General features: G+C 41.8%; 1 protein-coding gene across 1 annotated transcript; it reads left to right on the plus strand.

Annotated features, from left to right (window-relative positions):
* Window positions 1–650: 650 nt before the first annotated feature.
* Window positions 651–19,321, plus strand: LOC111963985 (regulator of G-protein signaling 7-binding protein B-like). The gene is made up of 6 exons (XM_023987609.2): window positions 651–897; window positions 1,485–1,651; window positions 13,712–13,842; window positions 14,115–14,259; window positions 18,558–18,628; window positions 19,134–19,321. The coding sequence occupies exons 1-6, from the start codon at window positions 748–750 to the stop codon at window positions 19,223–19,225; spliced, it is 756 nt and encodes a 251-aa protein (XP_023843377.1). The 5' UTR covers window positions 651–747; the 3' UTR covers window positions 19,226–19,321.
* Window positions 19,322–20,809: the final 1,488 nt, after the last annotated feature.

A 20,809-nucleotide genomic window follows, 5' to 3' on the forward strand; every position in this document is an offset into this window, starting at 1 on the left:
GAGACATAATAGGCATATTTTAAGTGTTTTAGTATTTTTGCAATTTTGTGTGTTCCAGGAACTCATTGTAATATTGTGTCATTCAGTGTATTACCAGACATATTATATCAATTTTACATAACAAATTGCCAAATCTCTGGCAAGTTACCTGTCAAGTTTACAGTTTGCATTGGTTTGCATTTGTGGTGACAATAATATTTTGGTTTGCTTGTACAGTAGCCTAGGCCTATATGTTTATAATCATCCACATGTAGGCATATCGATCTCAGACATCAGTCGGGGAGGCTTCGATGTGCATGTAAACTCATGAGATCTACTTTGAGCATATTACTGCTGGTCTTTGAGTGTGCTCTTACTCCTGCCAGATACGAGTAATATTTTGAGGTATTTACGTCTACTCACGATTTCATGTGACAGACTCGCATGTTTTGGAGTCGTCGATGCCTCGAATGACGGAGCAGTGACGAATGGCAGGCTCTGAGTGTATTCGCCTCTCACGTGAAAGCACAACGGAAGACCACATTCAGCCACAGTTGGCCTTCTGCAGGGTGAAGGTGACTCGCCTAGCCGCTGAGGGGAGAGCTGCAGAGAGGGAGCTGCGAGAAGCCATCCGCTACTCGCACTCATCCTGCAGGCTGAACATTTTAGACCCTGCAGGAACATCGACAAGAGCCTCCACCTCGGCTGCGACCTCGGGGTATATTATAGATAGGCTGTCCGCTGGGTTTTATCAGTGGCTGTGTATGCATGTGTTCTGCTCCGAACGGGCGCAAGAACCGCCCCAGATCCGCAGCGAACATTTTTCAGCTCAGCAAACCACTGCAGAGGGACCCGGAACGCCGGGAGAGCACGGAGAGCACGCGGAAAGCCCAGCGGGCCGTAGGCGAATGTAGGATGGTAAGTTATGATCTGTCGTTCCCTCGGTAGTGGTAATAGCTATGGAGTCATCGCTGCCATACTAGTATAACAGCAGACACATTGTAACCATCACGTGTTCTATTAAACCACAAAGACAAATTAAAATGCGCAGAGACACATTTCTTACCAAGCTACATTTTTCTGCCAACTAAGTCGTAAATGTGAGTCCAGGTACCATAGAGCGATCTATATAATACTGTCCTTGGTGTCTTAGCGCTTTAAGGTGTGATAAACAAAATTATGTCTGTTGCACTCAAGGGCATGGCACAAGGAGAGCTGGTGTAATATTACACCAATGTGCCTCAATTAGGAAGCCTATATATAGTCTATAGGAATAGGCTATATTATGTAGCGCAATATTGTTATTATTCAAGTGTAGGCTATATTATGATTAGTGAGGTGCAATTGGCTATGTGGCCTATACGGGTCGGGTGGCAGTCATAACATTGATCTACTGCGTGTCCACTTGCGTATGCAATAATCTTGTCGCTCCAATCTCCCTTGAAAATGTATGGTGCTATGCGTTGACTTGCTGAAAGAGGTTATTTGTCCATGTTGCTTCTCAGACAGTCCAAGATTTCAACACTCTCGTGGCGCTGTACCGAGAACAGGTCATCACTATTGGGGAGATTTCGGCCGATTGTCCCTCTTTACGGGCGGTGCTGCACCGCACCAGGACCAAAGGATGTACCATGGCCCAAGCTGCCCATCAGAACCTCACCGTGATATCTGGGTAAGGAATCTACGATATACGGATACAGTTTCATTAACATTATATGTTGACTTCTTCAATTGTCACTGGAACTGTCCATGGTGCTAGTGTATGTCATTTTAAGGCGCGCTATTCGAGATAACAGCTTGCTACATGGTATGAAAGTCCCGCCTACTTCCTGGATCATCTCCCACAGTTTTGAATGGCCTTCAATACCCCTATTATATAATCAAATCCATTATAACGCGTCATTTAAGATATTATGTAAAATTATATATTCGTATTAGTGTATTAATTTACTTTTACCCAATGCCTTTGAAGGTTTTCGATAAGGAAAAATATTTTGGGGGTGATTTCTGGTATATCATAAAAATCAGCCACAGTTCAACAGTTAATTACCCGATTAAGTACAACACCATTGGAAATTAATGTTGACATTTCCATGTATAGGAATATAAATTTAACTTTCAACATTATTTTCCAATGGTATTGTAGGCTACTTAATCAGGAAATAAAAAAATTGTACTATGATTTATTCATTTTGATGATATATGAGAAATCTAATTTAAGATCTATGTAAAATTATTGTATTCGTGGATTAATTTACTTCTGATCAGTAGCGGTGCGTGTGTAAAATCACTGAGGAAGCCCCCAAAAAAGCCATAGTACAACCTGTATGTGTTGTGATAATTGCGTTGTTTGCTCTGTAACCTGTTAATTCATATGCATTGCGACCGAGATATATAAGAGGCCGAGACATTAAGAATACACAGTGCCAGGATAAATTCACACACACCTTTGTTTTACCACAAAACCGGATGGCAACCTCTGTTACATGACCTACAGCATGGTCAAACAAATTCATGTTTCCGATATTTTTGAATCACTAAACTATTGATTTAGAACCACAGAGTTACCGCAAGTCATTTCAACTTAAACATTTCAACATCATCAAATCACCTCTGCTTAGTCTAATACAGTGACAACTAAAAGATACCAAAAACTATTTAGTCCCATCAATGTAAGCTCAATGTGATGTGGTTGTCCATGGTTCTAATTTCTGTGTGTGTGTGAGGTGTGCTCGTGCAAATTATGTTGACTCACCCTACTAACCCAATGCCATCCTACTCTCTTTGATGTTGACAAAACGGTCTATCACTCTGTTATACAGTACACGCTTTTTTGTTGTTGTCCTAGGCTACCTGGTGAAATTTCTTGCTCGCTAGCCTAACTTCCATTCATTGGCAAAGTAAGCTAGTTAATATTAGCCTTCTACATCTAGCTACATATTGAACTTCCATCCTCTCAGGCCAGGGTTACAACAATGTATGAATTAGGCTAATGGTTGGATTAGAATCACCATTATAATGAGAATTAAGAAAAACCACAAGTCCAAATCCCTATCTCCATCCATGGCTAATTTAGGAAAGGGACAATTTTAGCTAGCTAGCCACCGGAGCCAGAGAACAACAACACAATGAGATGCAACAATTAAAGTTGTTTCTGTCAATGACATAGGCTCTCAAAGCGATTTGATAGGAGTGATGTCAAAATCCAAGCTGGCTTCCCTTGACACTTTTTTTGGTGCGCCAGGACCATTCACAGTTGAGCTCGCTCAATTTAGCTCAATGCTGATTGGCAATTTTTTAATACTTTTTATATCAAGGGAGGCTAAATGCTCACTGGCTTCCCTTGCGTTCCATTCAATGCTGCGGGCGGCAAAAATGTGTTACTCGTTTGGACCAGACAGCGTCAGATAGATGACCTAGACATAGAGAGACAGAGGGGAGCTGTTTTTCTTGCTCGGATGCTTTCTCTGGTGAGACACATTCATCCTCTTGCGAATTGAAGGAAATGTATGAAACACAGAGAGACGAAAGAGAAATTATTGTTATAATAATTGTATTTCTTGCCAATTTTTTGGGGGGGGGGGCCTGACTTCTCTTGGCATTCATGAATATATACCATTGCTTCTGATGCCTTTTTCGATTGCGTTTTATGGAAAATGATGCTGTCGCTTCCTGTTGACAAGACCTATTGATAAATAGCTCCATGCCAAAACAACGTTTTACAGTGTCCAAATCAATAACCAATATGCAGAAACAGTTGATGATATATTGAAAACCTAAACATAGTACATTCTGTCTACAAATAGCCTACATGTGCAACAATAGTAATAATATGACCTGTATTTTTTAAACGAGCATCTTATAAATACACATGTACTAAAAACCCTGTCGTTCTGACAAGTCTTAATACATTTCTCATTGATTAGGGGGGTTAGGAATGCGCTGTTGAAACTAACTCAGAAACCACATGGAAACTGGAGACATGTTTACATCACTGGTTAGAGGACAACCTGCAGAACACAGTCAGCTACATTTTGGAATGTTGCATTTTGATATGGAGGTCACCAAAACAGTAGTAGTGCGTAGGTAAAATCACCCGGGAAGCAAATTCAGAAAAAGTAGTCATATTACAACCTGTGTTGTGATAATTGTGTTGTTTGTTCTATAACCTGTTAGTTCATATGCCTTGACACCGTGATATATATAAGCCTGAGGCCGAGACAATAAGAAGACACAGTGGCAGAATTAATTAAACCACACATTCGTTTCATTACAAAACCGGAGAGCAGCATCTCTCTGGTGAAGTGCACAAAACATATTGCATATAACAGACAGTTACATAACCTACAGCATCGTCAAGCAATGTAATGTTTCTGAAAATGTCAGACTATTAAAAAAGAAAAGGAGAGCCGCACACTCTAGGAGCTCAGATGCAATAATTTAATTACCTAATAACCAACGTTTCGACAGACAAGCTGTCTTTATCAGGGTATAATGACAAACACTTCGGGTCACTAGTTTATATAGTTTCAAAGGGGACGCACAGGTGTCCGTAATCATGGCCGGGTGTGGCTTGATATCATTGGTTAATTTACAGATATAAATAGAACATATAAAAAAACATGAATGGATAGCATACGATCATAGATACAATTTGACTACATGGGCCTACAAACATTTACAATGAATAGCAAAATCACAGTAATCACAAGAATGGCTTCAGATCAGTCTACATTGAAACCGAACGGGGCAAGGGTCTTTAAATGAAAGATCCAGGCAGCCTCTCGTTTTAAGAATAAATTGTTAAGGTCACCCCCTGTCCTAGGGAGGGTGATGTGTTCGATGCCGATGTAACTTAGGGACAAAATAGAGTGGTTCGCTTCCAAAAAGTGGGCCGCAACTGGGTACGTCGAGTTTTTGCACCTACAATTCTCTGACATTCATACTTTTAATTCGCGCTTCGTATTACCCACATCATTTTTACCACAAGGACAAGTTTATAAGATAAATATCTGCCTTAGTGGAGCACGTGATACCTTTGATTGTTATCTGTTCCCCTGTTAGGGGGTGTTTGAAGGATCTACATTTGTAAGTGTCATTGCATTGAGCACAGCAATTACACTTCTAGTTCCCATCCGGTAAAGGTGCAACTAGACGTTGTGCAGCGGTATTTTGGGGTGGTAATTAAGAGTTGACCAATTGATCTGAGATTCCTGCCCCGCTAGAATACGACCATGGGAGGGTCCGAAAACACATTACCGATACTGTCATCGGTTCTTTGAACGTGCCAATGTTTGTGAACGATTCCCTTAATTTGTTCAGAGAACTTTGAATAGTGGGCAGTAAGAACACAATAATGCTTCTTTTTGCGAGACTGTCCTTGAAAGAGATCATGTCTCGATTTGTTCGGGATTTTCTCAATGGCAGTATTAATCTGACCGTTTTTTTTACCCCCTCTCCTTGAATTTTCTTTGCGTCTCAGCCATTTTTTGCAAATTCTTTTGATTCGACAGAATTGGCTGTAGGGCAAGGGAAGAGGGTGACAGCTACCAGCCCCCAACAAACTGTTACAATCAGTAGGTTTCCTGTAAAGATCTGTGTATAGAACATTATCCACACAAAAAATCTGAAGATTAAGGGAAATGATTTGAGGTGTCAGATTGCATAGTAAATCTCAGGTGCTCGGAACAAGAGTTAAGAAAAGCATGGAATGCCTGGAGCTGTTTTGCATCACCCCTCCATAGAACAAAAATATCATCAATGTACCGTTTACAAATAATGATGTTAGGCAAGAAAACATTTTTGAGAGGATTGAGAATTGACTGTTTCTCCATGTAACCCACATACAAATTAGCATAGTTAGGATCCATAAGGGATCCCATAGCAGTACCCTTCGTCTGAAATAAAGAAATACTTTAGAAACATGAAATAGTTGTGTGTGAGTACTATTTCAGCCAATGTTATAATGCATGGACTGGAAGGTAGTTCATTAGGGTCACGTTGCAGAAGAAAATGTTATATGGCCTCAATACCGCCCTCGTGTGGAATATTAGTGTATAATGACTCAACATCAAAAGTAACTATCGAAGTATTCTCATGGAGAGGATCAAGAGATTCAATAATAGAGATCATACTGCTGGTGTCCTTTACAAAGGAGGGGAGCTGTAATACGAGCGGTCTAATAAAATAGTCGATAAAGGGGCTGTTACTGCATCAATGCCCGCTACAATAGGACGCCCTGGAGGTTTTGCTAACATTTAAGTGTAATTTTGGCAAAGTATAGAAAGTGGCAATTTTAGGGTGTTGAATAGCCAAATAGTTACTTTTTTGGTTATCTGACCAGAACTTAAATACCCATCTAGGACAGTAAAGATAGTGTTCTGAAATTGGGAAGAGGGGTCACTTCTGAGTTTTTTGTAATGGGTTGTCTATGACACTCATTTACATAAACTGTCCTATCCATGAGTACAACCGACCCACCCTTATCAGCAGGGCGGGTAAGGACTGACGTATCGGATTGTAAATCAAGCAAAGCTTGTTTTTCATCCTTAGGTAAAGTAGAAAAAACATGTTGACTCACCCTACTTGTAGAGAAATGCCAATGCCATCCTCATCTTTCATGTTGCTAAAACAGTCTATGACTCTGTCATACAGTACACGCTTTTATTTTTTGTTGTCCTACACTACCTGGCTTTAAAACTTGCTCGCTAGCCTAACTAGGGAGTTTTTCCTAGCCACCGTGCTTCTACACCTGCACTGCTTGCTGTTTGGAGTTTTAGGCTGGGTTTCTGTACAGCACTTTGAGATATCAGCTGATGTAAGAAAGGCTTTATAAATACATTTGATAAAAAAATGTATTAATATAGATAGGGATTTGAACTTGTGGTTTAACTAAATTCTCCGGACTGGCCAATGATTATAACGGCGATTCTGATCCAACCATAAATTCATGCATTGCGCCCCTGGCCTGAGAGGATGGAAGTTCAACATATAGCTAGATGTAGAAGGCTAACAGCAAGGAGTCATCAGGCCAGGTAGTCCTGAGGCATGGTCCTGTGAGAGAGAAAGACAGAGAGAGAGAAAGAAAGAAAGAAAGAGAGAGAGAATTAGAGAGAGCATACTTAAATTCACACAGGACACCGGATAAGACAGGAGAAGTACTCCAGATATAACAGACTGACCCTAGCCCCCCGACACAAACTACTGCAGCATAAATACTGGAGGCTGAGATAGGAGGGGTCAGGAGACACTGTGGCCCCATCCGATGATACCTCCGGACAGGGCCAAACAGGAAGGATATAACCCCACCCACTTTGCCAAAGCACAGCCCCCACACCACTAGAGGGATATCTTCAACCACCAACTTACCATCCTGAGACAAGGCGAGTATAGCACACAAAGATCTCCGCCACGGCACAACCCAAGGGGGGGCGCCAACCCAGACAGGAAGATCACGTCAGTGACTCAACCCACTCAAGTGACGCACCCCTCCCAGGGATGGCATGAAAGAGCACCAGTAAGCAGGTGACTCAGCCCCTGTAATAGGGTTAGAGGCAGAGAATCCCAGTGGAGAGAGGGGAACCGGCCAGGCAGAGACAGCAAGGGRGGTTCGTTGCTCCAGAGCCTTTCCGTTCACCTTCACACTCCTGGGCCAGACTACACTCAATCATATGACACACTGAAGAGATGAGTCTTCAGTAAAGACTTAAAAGTTGAGACCGAGTCTGCGTCTCTCACATGGGTAGACAGACCATTCCATAAAAATTGAGCTCTATAGGAGAAAGCCCTGCCTCCAGCTGTTTGCTTCGAAATTCTAGGGACCGTAAGGAGGCCTGCGTCTTGTGACCGTAGCGTACGTGTAGGTATGTACGGCAGGATCAAATCAGAAAGATGGGTAGGAGCAAGCCCATGTAATGCTTTGTAGGTTAGCAGTAAAACCTTGAAATCAGCCCTTGCCTTCACAGGAAGCCAGTGTAGAGAGGCTAGCACTGGAGTAATATGATCAAATTTTTTGGTTGTAGTCAAGATTCTAGCAGCCGTGTTTAGCACTAACTGAAGTTTATTTAGTGCTTTATCAGGGTAGCTGGAAAGTAGAGCTTTGCAGTCGTCTAACCTAGAAGTGACAGAAGCATGGATACATTATTCTGCATAATTTTTGGACAGAAAGTTTCTGATTTTTGCAATGTTACGTAGATGGAAAAAAGCTGTCCTTGAAACAGTCTTGATATGTTCGTCAAAAGTGAGATCAGGGTCCAGAGTAATGCTGAGGTCCTTCACAGTTTTATGTGAGACGACTGTACAGCCATTAAGATTAATTGTCAGATTCAACAGAAGATCTCTTTGTTTCTTGGGACCTAGAACAAGCATCTCTGTTTTGTCTGAGTTTAAAAGTAGAACATTTTCAGCCATCCACTTCCTTATGTCTGAAACACAGGCTTCCAGGGAGGGCAATTTTGGGGCGTCACCATGTTTCATCGAAATGTACACCTGTGTGTCATCCGCATAGCAGTGAAAGTTAACATTATGTTTCCGAATGACATCACCAAGAGGTAAAATATATAGTGAAAACAAGTGGTCCTAAAACGGAGCCTTTAGGAACACCGAAATTTACAGTTGATTTGTCAGAGGACAAACCATCCACAGAGACAAACTGATATCTTTCCGACAGAGCAGATCAAAACCAGGCCAGAATTTGTCCGTGTAGACCTATCCATGGTTAATTTAGGAAAGGGACGACTTTAGCTATCTAGCTAGCCACCGGTGGACAGTGACATCGAGATGCAACATTTCAAGTTTCTTTCTGTCAATATTGATGTTTGGCTTGTGATTGGTCTGAAGCCAAATCCAAACTGGCTTCCATTGCTACTTTTTTTTTTTGGTGCACCAGGACCGTTCACAGCTGAGCTCACTCAGTTTAGCTCAACATTGATTGGTTAATATATATATTCATTAGAATTTAACCAGGCGAGTCAGTTAAGAACAAGTTATTATTTACATTGACAGTCTCTACCGGGGAACAGTGGGTTAACTTCCTTGTTCAGGGGCAGAACGACATATTTTTACCTTGTCAGCTCAGGGATTCGGCCCGATGCTCTAACCACTAGGCCTCAAGGGAGGCCAAATGCTTGATGGCTTCCCTTGCATTCAGTGCTACCAGTGGCAACATTGTCAAATTCTTTCTGACCAGACAGCATCAGATAGAGAAAGCGGGGCGCAGTTTCGTTCGCTCGGATGCTTTCTCCGGTGAGATACATTCAGCCTTTTGCGAATTGAAGGACATTTCTGAAACACAGAGAGATTAAAGAGAGATTAAATTTTTTTTAAATTGCATGCTTTTTTTCTTAGTCCATTTTTTGGGGAAACCTGGCTTCCCTTGGCATCCATGAGTACACTCCACTGCACCAATACAGAAAGAGAAACACACTGTTTTGTCAATTATCACGTTGAAATCAATTACTCAAGAGGAGGAAGATGAGGTTGCACGTCCTGTTAAAAAACACTCAGAATCTGGGAATAATGTGTGCATCACTGTTTAGAGGACAATTTGTAGAAGACAGCTAGCTACATTTTGAAGTATTGCATTTTGATTTAAGTGGGTCGCTGACAGGGTAAGTGTAATGCAACACTGAAATCAATAGAACGGGGCAAACTTTTTGGGGTGTAGCTCTGTTTAAAATAACACAATTCAAAGGCCACACAGAAACTTGGAATAACCTATACATGGTTGGTTAGATGAAAATGTATAAGGCTTATATTCAATGATGTGTATAAACCCTGGATTGCTTATGCTGTGCATTTGTGGTACGTCCAACCGGCCTCACGCCAGCCCAGGACTTCCACATCTGACTTCTTCACCTACAGGATCGAGACCAGCCACCCGGACAGCTGAGGAGTATTTATGTCTGTAACAAATTCATTCTGATTAGCTGGGCCAGCTCCACGGTGGGTGGGCTTGGCTTCCAAGTGGGTGGGCTTATGCCGCCCAAGCCCACCCATGGCAGCACCCATGGCAGCACCCCTGCCCAGTCATGTGAAATCCATAGATTAGGGCCTAATGAATTTATTTCAATGGACTGATTTCTTTATGTGAACTGTAACTCAGTAAAGGCGTTGAAGTTGTTTCATGTTGCGTTAGTATTTTTGTTCAGTATATATTTTGGAATGGCAGATGTTGATTTCACGAGGCTGCCTGCCATCACGGAAAAGGACACAAACTACTTTTTCTGTTGGTTAACTTCAACGAATCATGACCTGCCATAGGATATCAACAGTGACAACGGTTGGCTGCTATTTAAGTTATCGTTTGACTGTCAGATCAGTGTATTGGTGTATGGCAAGTGACTTTAATAGAGAGACCGCCCCAAATGAGGAAGAAAATGCTAGCTGTGTTCTAAGTCCTGCGAGCCCCAGCGCGTATGACAAAGTTAACCGTACAAAACCAAAGATATTCATCTGTTTTAAGCAATTGATTTTGTGTCATCATGTTGACTATAAACTTTTATACTAACATCACCAATCTCAGGTTAATAGGATGTGTAATTCCCCCCCAATTCGATGTGGTCAAAACGTCAGTTTGTGTAATGTAGTAACAAATACAAATGTATCATGGAAAGTAGCGTCATATACATGAATTAGATATGGCAAAATAAATCTATTTAGGGTGATAGTAAATGAAGAAAACTCAACAATCACATGTATTTCTCACTAGTTTAACCATTTAGCGATTAAAAACATGAGCACTCCATAGTGAGTGTGCAGCAGCACATTCTTTCAACTTCCCGACTTAAATGACCGCCTTTTCATGAATCTTTTGAAGGCCGTTCAAAAACAGCGTGATACTTGATCCAAGAAGCAGGCGGGACTTTCATACCATAGTAACCAACTGTCTTTGCTTTATCAAGAAAAGCTACAGTGACTTTCTCATAGGTAGCCTGAAAATGTGTTTAACACTTTTTTAGTCACTACATGATTCTATTTGTGTTATTTCTTAGTTTTGATGTCTTCACTATTATTCTACAATGTAGATAATAGTAAAAAAAATCAAGAAAAACCCTTGAATGAGTAGGTGTCTCCAAATGTTTGACTGGTACTGTATATGTATACGCTACCATTCAAAAGTTTGGGGTCACTTGTTTTTGAAAGAAAAGCACTTTTTTTTGGTCCATTAAAATAACATCAACTTGATCAGAAATACAGTGTAGACATTGTTAATGTTGTAAATGACTATTGTAGCTGGAAATTACTGATTTTTAATGGAATCTCTACGTAGGCGTACAGGTCCATTATCAGCAACCATCACTCCTGTGATCCAATGGCATGTTGTGTTAGCTAATTCAAGTTTATCATTTTAAAAGGCTAATTGATCATTAGAAAACCTTTTGCAATTATGTTAGCACAGCTGAAAATGGTTGTGCTGATTAAAGAAGCAATAAAACTGGCCTTCTTTAGACTAGTTGAGGATCTGGAGCATCAACATTTGTGGGTTCGATTACAGTGAAGATGCGACTCCGGGATGCTGGCCTTCAAGGCAGAGTTCCTCTGTCCAGTATCTGTGTTCTTTTTCCCATCTTAATCTTTTCTTTTTATTGTTGTAGAAGGCCAGCATCCCGGAGTCGCCTCTTCACTGTTGACGTTGAGACTGGTGTTTTGGGGGTACTATTTAATGAAGCTGCCAGTTGAGGACTTGTGAGGCGTCGGTGTCTCAAACTAGACACTAATGTACGTGTCCTCTTGCTCAGTTGTGCACCGGGGCATCCCACTCCTCTTTCTGTTCTGGTTAGAGCCAGTTTGCGCTGTTCTTTGAAGGGAGTAGTACCCAGCGCTGTACCAGATCTTCAGTTTCTTGGCAATTTCTCACATGGAATAGCCTTCATTTCGCAGAACAAGAATAGACTGAGAAGTTTCAGAAGAAAGTTCTTTGTTTCTGGCCATTTTGAGCATGTTATCGAACCCACAAATGCTGATGCTCCAGATACTAGTCTAAAGAAGGCCAGTTTTATTGCTGCTTTAATCAGAACAACAGTTTTCAGCTGTGCTAACATAATTGCAAAGGGGTTTTCTAATGATCAATTAGCCTTTTAAAATGATAAACTTGGATTAGCTAACACAACGTGCCATTGGAACACAGGAGTGAAGGTTGCTGATAATGGGCCTTTGTATGCCTATGTAGATATTCCATAAAAAATCCGCCGTTTCCAGCTACAATAGTCATTTACAACATTAACAATGTCTAAACTGTATTTCTGATCAATTTGATGTTATTTTAATGGGAAAAATATATATATTTCAGTAACAAGGACATTTCTAAGTGACCCCATGAATTTCTTTAATTCTTAATGCATTTGAACTAATCAGTTGTGTTGTGACAAGTTAGGGGTGGTATACAGAAGATAGACCTATTTGTTAAAAATGACCAAGTGCATATTATGTCAAGAACAGCTCAAATGAGCAAAGAGAAACGAAAGTCCATCATTACTTTAAGACATAAAGGTCAGTCAGTATGGAAAATGTTAATATCTTTGAGTGCAGTAACCAAAACCGTGCTATGAAAAGTGCTATGATGAAACTGGCTCTCATGAGGACCGCCACAGGAAAGGAAGACCCAGAGTAACCTCTGCTGCAGAGGATAAGTTCATTAGAGTTAACTGCACTTCAGATTGCAGCCCAAATAAATGCATTCTACTAACATACACATCTCAACATCAACTGTTCAGAGGAGACTGTGTGAATCAGGCCTTCATGGTCGAATTGCTGCAAAGAAACCACTTCTGAAGGACACCAATAAGAAGAGAGTTGCTTGGGCCAAGAAACAAGAGCAATGGACATTAGACCGGTGGAAATCTGTCCTTTGGCCTGATGAGTCTAAATTTGAGATTTTTGGTTCCAACCGCTGTGTCTTTGTGAGACGCAGAGTAGGTGAACAGATGATCTCCTCATGTATGGTTCCCACCGTGAAGTTTGGAGGAGGAGATGTAATGGTGTGGGGGTGCATTGCTGTTGAAGGCACACTTAACCAGCATGGCTACCACAACATTTTGCAGCGATAAGCCATCCTGTTTGGTTTGCGCTTAGAGGGATTATAATTTGTTTTTCAACAGGACAATGACCCAAAACACACCACCAGGCTGTGTAAGGGCTATTTGACCAAGGAGAGTGATGGAGTAATGCATCAGATGACCTGGCGTCCACAATCACCCAACCTCAACCTAATTGAGATGGTTTGGGATGAGTTGGACCGCAGAGTGAAGGAAAAGCAGAACAAGTGCTCAGCATATGTGGGAACTCCGTCAAGACTGTTGCAAAAGCATTCCTCATGAAGCTGGTTGAGAGAATGCCAAGAGTGTGCAAAACTGTCATCAAGGCAACGGGAGGCTACTTTGAAGAATATAAAATATATTTTGATTTGTTTAACACTTATTTGGTTACTACATGATACCATATGTCTTATTTTATAGTTTTTATGTCTTCACTATTATTCTACAATGTAGAAAATAGTAATAATATGAAAAACCCTTGAATAAGTATGTGTGTCCAAACTATTGCCTGGTTGTGTGTGTGTGTGTGTGTGTGTGTATATATATACAAAATAATTCACTCGCGGGCTGGTTTTGGCCGTCAGCCACCTATTTCCGGCCCCTGCTTTAAAGCCAGGGGGATTCAAGAAGGGCCAAGGATAGGAGCCAGTGATCAGATTTGAGACTGTCCATTTTCCAACTGTGTATATGTGCTTTAGGCCAGAGGATGGGGAGATCCACCCAGAGATCTGCCGGCTCTTCATTCAGCTGCAGTGCTGCCTGGAGATGTTCATCACGGAGATGCTCAAGTCCATGTGTCTACTGGGAGTGCTGCAGCTCCACAGGAAAGGTGCTATACCAATCTCAACCAGCAGAGGGCAGGGTAGTCCAGAGTAAAATGTTCAGTGTCATTCCAAGATAAAGTGCAGTGTATCTTCTCACAATGAAATATGATGTAGCTACTGTAGTATGGCACACATGAAGACATCAAAGCCAAATTCCATCGTTTTCTTATATCTCAGACAAAGCATTGGAACATTTAGACATGCAGTTCAGACATTCACAAGCTATTCACAGGTTACCCAGTGTTATATGTTGATCACATGTAAATCCCTCTCAAAGGAAAAGATTCATACCCAGAGCCCAGGTTGGACTACAAGATGGATGAGAGCTCTGATGTGCCCATTCTGGAGGAGCACTCCTCCTCACCTGTAGACTACCAACATGAGTCCTGGCTGGTGTGCACCGATATTGAAAACATAGAGAGGTACAGTATAATGCAAAATGCTAATACACTCATGGTCTCTCATAGTGAGAATGCCCAGGTCACATGAGTATAGGCCATACATAAAGAGGATTATCAACAGATTGGACATCATAGTCAACATGATGTCATTGATGAGCTTTAGTCTGTGATGCTTTTGCAAAAAGATGTGCGGTATTGATGCATAATGCATTCAATGTGAAAAAACAGTTGGTGATAAAGCTGCAATGGGGAAATTGGTGAAAGACTCAGACAGACACAGATAGACTCAGGCAGGCAGACTCTAATCTCAACCCTAAACCTAACCCTCACCCTAATCCTAGCTTCATGTCCACATCCCGGCTCAACCTTAGCCATAATCCTAACCTTAATCCTTGCTTTGTCTCTACATCTTTGCTCAACTCTAGCCACAGGATTATGGTTAGGGTTGAGGTGGGAGTTAGGGTTTAGCTGGAATGTGAACATGAAGTTAGGATTATGTTTTAGGTTGGACCCTCCAAAAGGTTGGACCCAGAACAGACCAGCTACGTGTATAAACAGACCAGCTACGACCTTCGTAAGGTCATCAAATAGCCAAAACGAGAGTACAGGGACAAAGTGGAGTCACAATTCAACGGTTCAGGCCACGAGACGTATATGGCATGGCCTCCAGACAATCACGGATTATAAAGGGAAAGCCAGCCGTGTCGCAGACAGACGCCTCGCTCCCGGACGAGCTAAACACCTTCACCCGCTTCGAGGAAAACAACATCAAGCAGCAGACACGGGGCCCCAACGCTCACAAGGACTGTGTGGTCTCGTTCTCCTGCTCAGACGGTATCCCAAGCCGTGTCCTCAGAGTATATGCAGACCAGCTGGCTGTCGTGTTTACGGATATATTCAATCTCTCCATATCTCAGTCTGTTGTACCCACTTGCTTCAAGATGTCCACCATTGTTCCTGTACCCAAGAAAGCAAAGGTAACGGAACTAAATTACTATCGCCACTTAGCACTTAACCGACATCTTAGACCCACTGCAATTCACTTATCGCCCCAACAGATCCACGGATGACGCCATTACACTGCACACTGCCCTATCCCACCTGGACCAGAGAAATACCTATGTAAGAATGCTGTTCATCGACTACAGCTCAGCATTCAACACCATAGTACCCTCAAAGCTCATCACTAAGCTAAGGACCCTGGGACTAAACACCTCCCTCTGCAACTGGATCCTGGATTTCCTGACGGGCCGCCCCCAGTTGGTAAGGGTAGGTAACAACACATCTGCCATGCTGATCCTCAACACATAGGCCCCCAGGGGTGCGTGCTCAGTCCCCTCCTGTACTCCCTGTTCACCCATGACTGCACGGCCAAGCACGACTCCAACACCATCATTAAGTTTGCCGATGACACAACAGTGGTAGGCCTGATCACCGACAATGATGAGACAGCCTATAGGGAGGAGGTCAGAGACCTGGCAGTGTGGTGCCAGGACAACAACCTCTCCCTCAATGTGATCAAGACTAAGGAGATGATTGTGGACTACAGGAAAAGGAGGACTGAGTACACCCCCATTCTCATCGACGGGGCTGTAGTGGAGCAGGTTGAGAACTTAAAGTCCCTTGGTGTCCACATCACCAACAAACTATCATGGTCCAAACACACCAGACAGCTGTGAAGAGGGCACAACAACAACTATTCCCCCTCAGGAGACTGAAAAGATTTGGCATGGTTCTTCACAGATCCTCAAAAAGGTCTACAGCTGCACCATAGAGAGCATCCTGACTGGTTGCATCACCGTCTGGTATAGCAACTGCTCGGCCTCCAACCGCAAGGCCTCCAACCGCACCGCAAATGCGTACGGCCCAGTACATCACTGGGGCTGAGCTTCCTGCCTAGTCATAGACTGTTGTCTCTGCTACCATACAGCAAACGGTACCGGAGCGCCAAGTCTAGGTCCAAAAGGCTTCTTAACAGCTTCTACCCCCAAGCAGCAAGACTCCTGAACAGCTAATCAAATGTCTACCTGGACTATTTGCATTGTCCACCCCCTCTACCTACATGTACAGATTACCTCAATTACCTTGACTAACCTGTGCCCCCGCATATTGACTCTGTATATAGCCTCGCTACTGTTATTTTATTGTTGCCCCTTAATTACTTGTTATTTTTAAATTTTTCTTATTTATTTTTTTGTATTTATTTTGGTATTTGATTTTTTCATCAGTTTATTTTAGGAAATACTTTCTTAACACATTTTGCTCTTAAAACAACATTGTTGATTAAGGGCTTGTAAGTATGAGTTTCACTGTAAGGTCTACACATATTCTGCGCATGTGACAAATACAATTTGATTTGATTTTGAATATCATCAAGGACCTCAGCCACCTGAGCCACGGCCTGTTCACCCCGCTACCATCTAGAAGGCAGAGACGGTACAGGCGCATCAAAGATGGGAGTGAGAGACTGAAAAACAGCTTCTATCTCCAGGCCATCAGACTGTTAAACAGTCACCACTAGCCGGCCTCCGCCCAGTACCCTGCCCTGAACCTTAGTCACTGTTCTAGCCGGCTACCACCAGGTACTCTACCCTGCACCTTAGAGACTACTGGCCTATAGAGTCATTGAACACTGGTGACTTTAATAATGTTTATCGGCAGGTAGCTTGGCAGTTAAGAGTGTTGTGCCAGTAACCGAATGGTTGCTGATTCGAATCCCCGAGCCGACTGTCGATGTGCCCTTGGAGTTTCTCACTTTCTTCTCTGCAGATCCTGCCATGCTCTGTCAGGTTGGATGGGGAGCGTCGCTGCACATATATTTTCAGGTCTCTCCAGAGATATTCAATCGGGTTCAAGTCAGGGCTCTGGCTGGGCCACTCAAGGACATTCAGAGACTTGTCCCGAAGCCCCTCCTGCGTTGTCTTGGCTGTACTGTATGCTTAGGGTCAATGTCTTGTTGGAAGGTGAAGCTTTGCCCCAATCTGCGGTCCTGAGCGCTCTGGAGCAGGTTTTCATCAAGGAGCTCTCTGTACTTTGCTCTGTTCATCTTTCCCTCGATCCTGACTAGTCTCCCCGTCGCTTCCTCTGAAAAACATCCCCACAGCATGATGCTGCCACCACAATGCATCACCATAGGAATGGTGCCAGGTTTCTCATGGTCTGAGTCCTTGATTAAATAGATTGTTTTTCTCACCCATCTAAAGGCTTCCTTCTTTACACACTGTCATTTAAGTTAGTATTGTGGAGTAATCCATCCTCAGTTTTCTCATATCACAAACCATGAGAAAACTCTTTAACTCCACAACTCTTTAAACTCTTTAACTCCCTGAGCAGTTTCCTTCCCCTCCGGCAACTGAGAAAGGAAGGACGCCTCTATCTTTGCACTGACTGGGTGTATTGATACACCATCCAAAGCCTTATTTAATAACTTCACCATGCTCAAAGGGATATTCAGTGTAAGTTTTTTTTTTCTTCTTCTTTTCACCAATCGGTGCCCTTCTTTGCGAGGTGTTGAAGAACCTCCCTGGTCTTTGTGGTTAAATCTTTGCTTAAAATTCACTACTCGATTGCGGGACCTTACAATTATCTGTATGTGTGGGGTACAGTATGGGGTAATCATTCAAAAATCATGTTAACTACTATTATTGAACACGGAATGAGTCCATGTAACCTATTATGCGATTTGTTAAGCACATTTTTACTCCTGAACGTATTTAGGCTTGCCATAACAAAGGAGTTGAATACTTATTGACTAAAGAAATGTCAGCTTTTAGTTTGTTATAAATTTAAAAAATGTTCTACAAACTAAATTTCATTTTGACATTATGGGGTATTGTGTGTAGATCAGTGGCAAAAACATCTCATTTGAATCCATGTTAAACACAGGCTGTAACAACAAATGTGGGAAAAGTAAAGGGGTGTGAATACTTTCTGAAAACACTGTAACTATTTGCATTGAATGCAATGTATTGACTTATACTTGTTTTTTCAAAAGCATCACAGAATGATGTATGTCAGTTGGCACCAGGCTGGTTACAGTAGAAGTTCATGTGTTTCAGTTTGTGTGTGCTTCCCCTGTGACCATTTAGAGGTGGTAGGGGAGACTGGGGTAAGTTGAGCCATTTTTACATTAAGCATCAAACAGTCTCCATGAAATGATGACCTCTTCCTAAATATTTGGTCAAATAATACATTTTGTGTATTGTTTCCTACAAACAAGGGTGGCTCAACTTACCACATTGGCTCAACTTACCCCATTAGCTCAACATACCCAACTCTCCCCTAAATGGATTTAACCATGATTCACCCTGTCTCCCTAGGGACATGCGAGAGATGAGAAACCTACTAAGCAAACTCAGGGAGACCATGCCGTTACCACTGAAAAACCAAGGTAAGTGGCATTTGTACGGTATGAGTATCACGACTCAGGATAAGACCCAGATGCAGACACAGGAGGCGGATAGTACGATTCTCAGAATATTTATTATAACAAAAGGGACAGGCAAAAGCCAGGTCGAGGGCAGGCAGTGGTTCGTAAAGCAGGTCCGAGTCAGGCAGGTACAGGACGGCAGGCAGGCTCAGGGTCAGGACAGGCAGAAACGTCAGAACCGGGAAGACTAGAAAACAAAAACTTGAGAACAGGAAAAAATGGGAAACATGCTGGTACGACCTAACAAGACGAGACGAACTGGCAACAGACAAACAGAAAATGCAGGTATAAATACGTAGCGGATAATGGGGAAAATGGGAGACACCTGGTGAGGGGTGGAGACAACCACAAGGCCGGTGAAACAGATCAGGGTGTGACAATGAGTGGATTAAATCATAAAAAATACATGAGATTGAAGGCACTGCACTGCACTGTACTCAGGTTTCGCTGTCTGTGTTCTGTCTAGATGACAGCAGTCTGCTGAATCTCACTCCATACCCGCTGGTCAGGCAGAGGAAGAGGCGCTTCTCTGGGTTCTGCTGCCTGGTGTCCAGCTGAGTGCCTGATAGGGCCTGCAGGCAGCAGCAAGGGGAACACACCAACCCTACCCAACACCTTACATGTTTTCCAACTTATTACTGCCATTTAGGAAAGGATCTTTGTTTTATCTTAAGCTGATCAGTCACTTTACTTTTGAATATGATTCGCTGTAGAAAAAGCTATTGAAAGGATAATGATGTTATTTTGCTATTATGTTATTCAAGCCAGCTCCCTTTGTAGAAAATGAGAACCTTTATAGGTCTATAGGCGAGCCCTAACAGATGTGCCAAGCTGATGACATAAGAGATTCAGTATGTTGGTAGACGGCTTCGCCTAAACTTTGCCTTCAGACATCTTCCTCAGAATGTCATTATATTTATTTCACTGTGCAATGCTTCTTTTGCAGTCTTCCATGAAAAGGAAACCGGTCTCCAACGTACATTTTCCATCAGAAGGGCTTTGCAATGTTACTTATAAAAGCCATTTGTCATTGAATGTAAATCAAATATATAAACAATGGTCAAAATTTCTTTGAATCATTTTTATTTAGATCTGAAGATTGGATGTCTACTGTAAATCGTTTGCATCTATTTATTTTGTATGTCTTGGCAGAAAGAGTACAGCATGAATATTGCTCAAAGTACTGTTGTAGATTTGTAGTGTATAGATGTTGCGCTATAGATTATTCTATGAATGATAGTATGTATAGGCCATTTTATAATGTGAATAAACTTTTTGTATAGAAATAATAGTTTTTGTCTGGTTTATACAGTGGCTCTGATCTGTAGTGTCTTGATGTTTGGATTCAGAGCCAATACGTGATGTTCACTGAGAGGATACACCCGTCTAAAAAAAATACTGTAGTATACTATGGTATACAGTGTCTTCAGAAAGTATTCACACCCCTTGACAGCCTGAATTTAAAATTGATTCAATTGAGATTTTATGTCAATGGCCTAGACACAATACCCCATAATGTCAAAGTGGAATCTTGTGAACATTGTTGACAAAAAAATGACAAATCGATTTTTATCCCACTTTGTAACACAACAAAATGTGGAAAAAGTCAAGGGGAGTGAATACTTTCTGAAGGTACTGTAAATATTATATTATTTACTGTAGCATTTTTGCGGACTTTACTGTAGTATTCAATATAGTGTTTTTGTGGACTAAAGTCCTCTAAAACACGACAGTGAATACTGTCGTGTTTACTGTAGTTTACTGTAGTATACTGTAGTATTTATAAATACTGTTGTAAAAGAAAACTGTAGTATATACTATAATTCATGTACTATTTTTGCAGATAGTAGTATACTGTTGTATTTGGGTCTTTCTATAAATAAAGTGGCCAATGTGTAACATCAGGGTAAACATTTCAAAATGGTTTGATATACTGTACGTATATTTAAATATGATTTTCTTGCAGCTTCACATCTGTAGTTACAGGAAAAAGAGTCTAGGTAGGCACAATGAGACCATAACTCCTAGCAACAGCAAAACATCGTTGTCATTCAAAATGTCACATGAAACATGTATACTGCTTGTTTCTTTGTCATGCCTAGTAGCCAGGTCTGTTTGTGCTTTAGTCAACTAATCTATAAT

Source organism: Salvelinus sp. IW2-2015, linkage group LG5 (assembly GCF_002910315.2).
Source record: "Salvelinus sp. IW2-2015 linkage group LG5, ASM291031v2, whole genome shotgun sequence".
Classification (NCBI taxonomy): Eukaryota; Metazoa; Chordata; class Actinopteri; order Salmoniformes; family Salmonidae; genus Salvelinus; species Salvelinus sp. IW2-2015.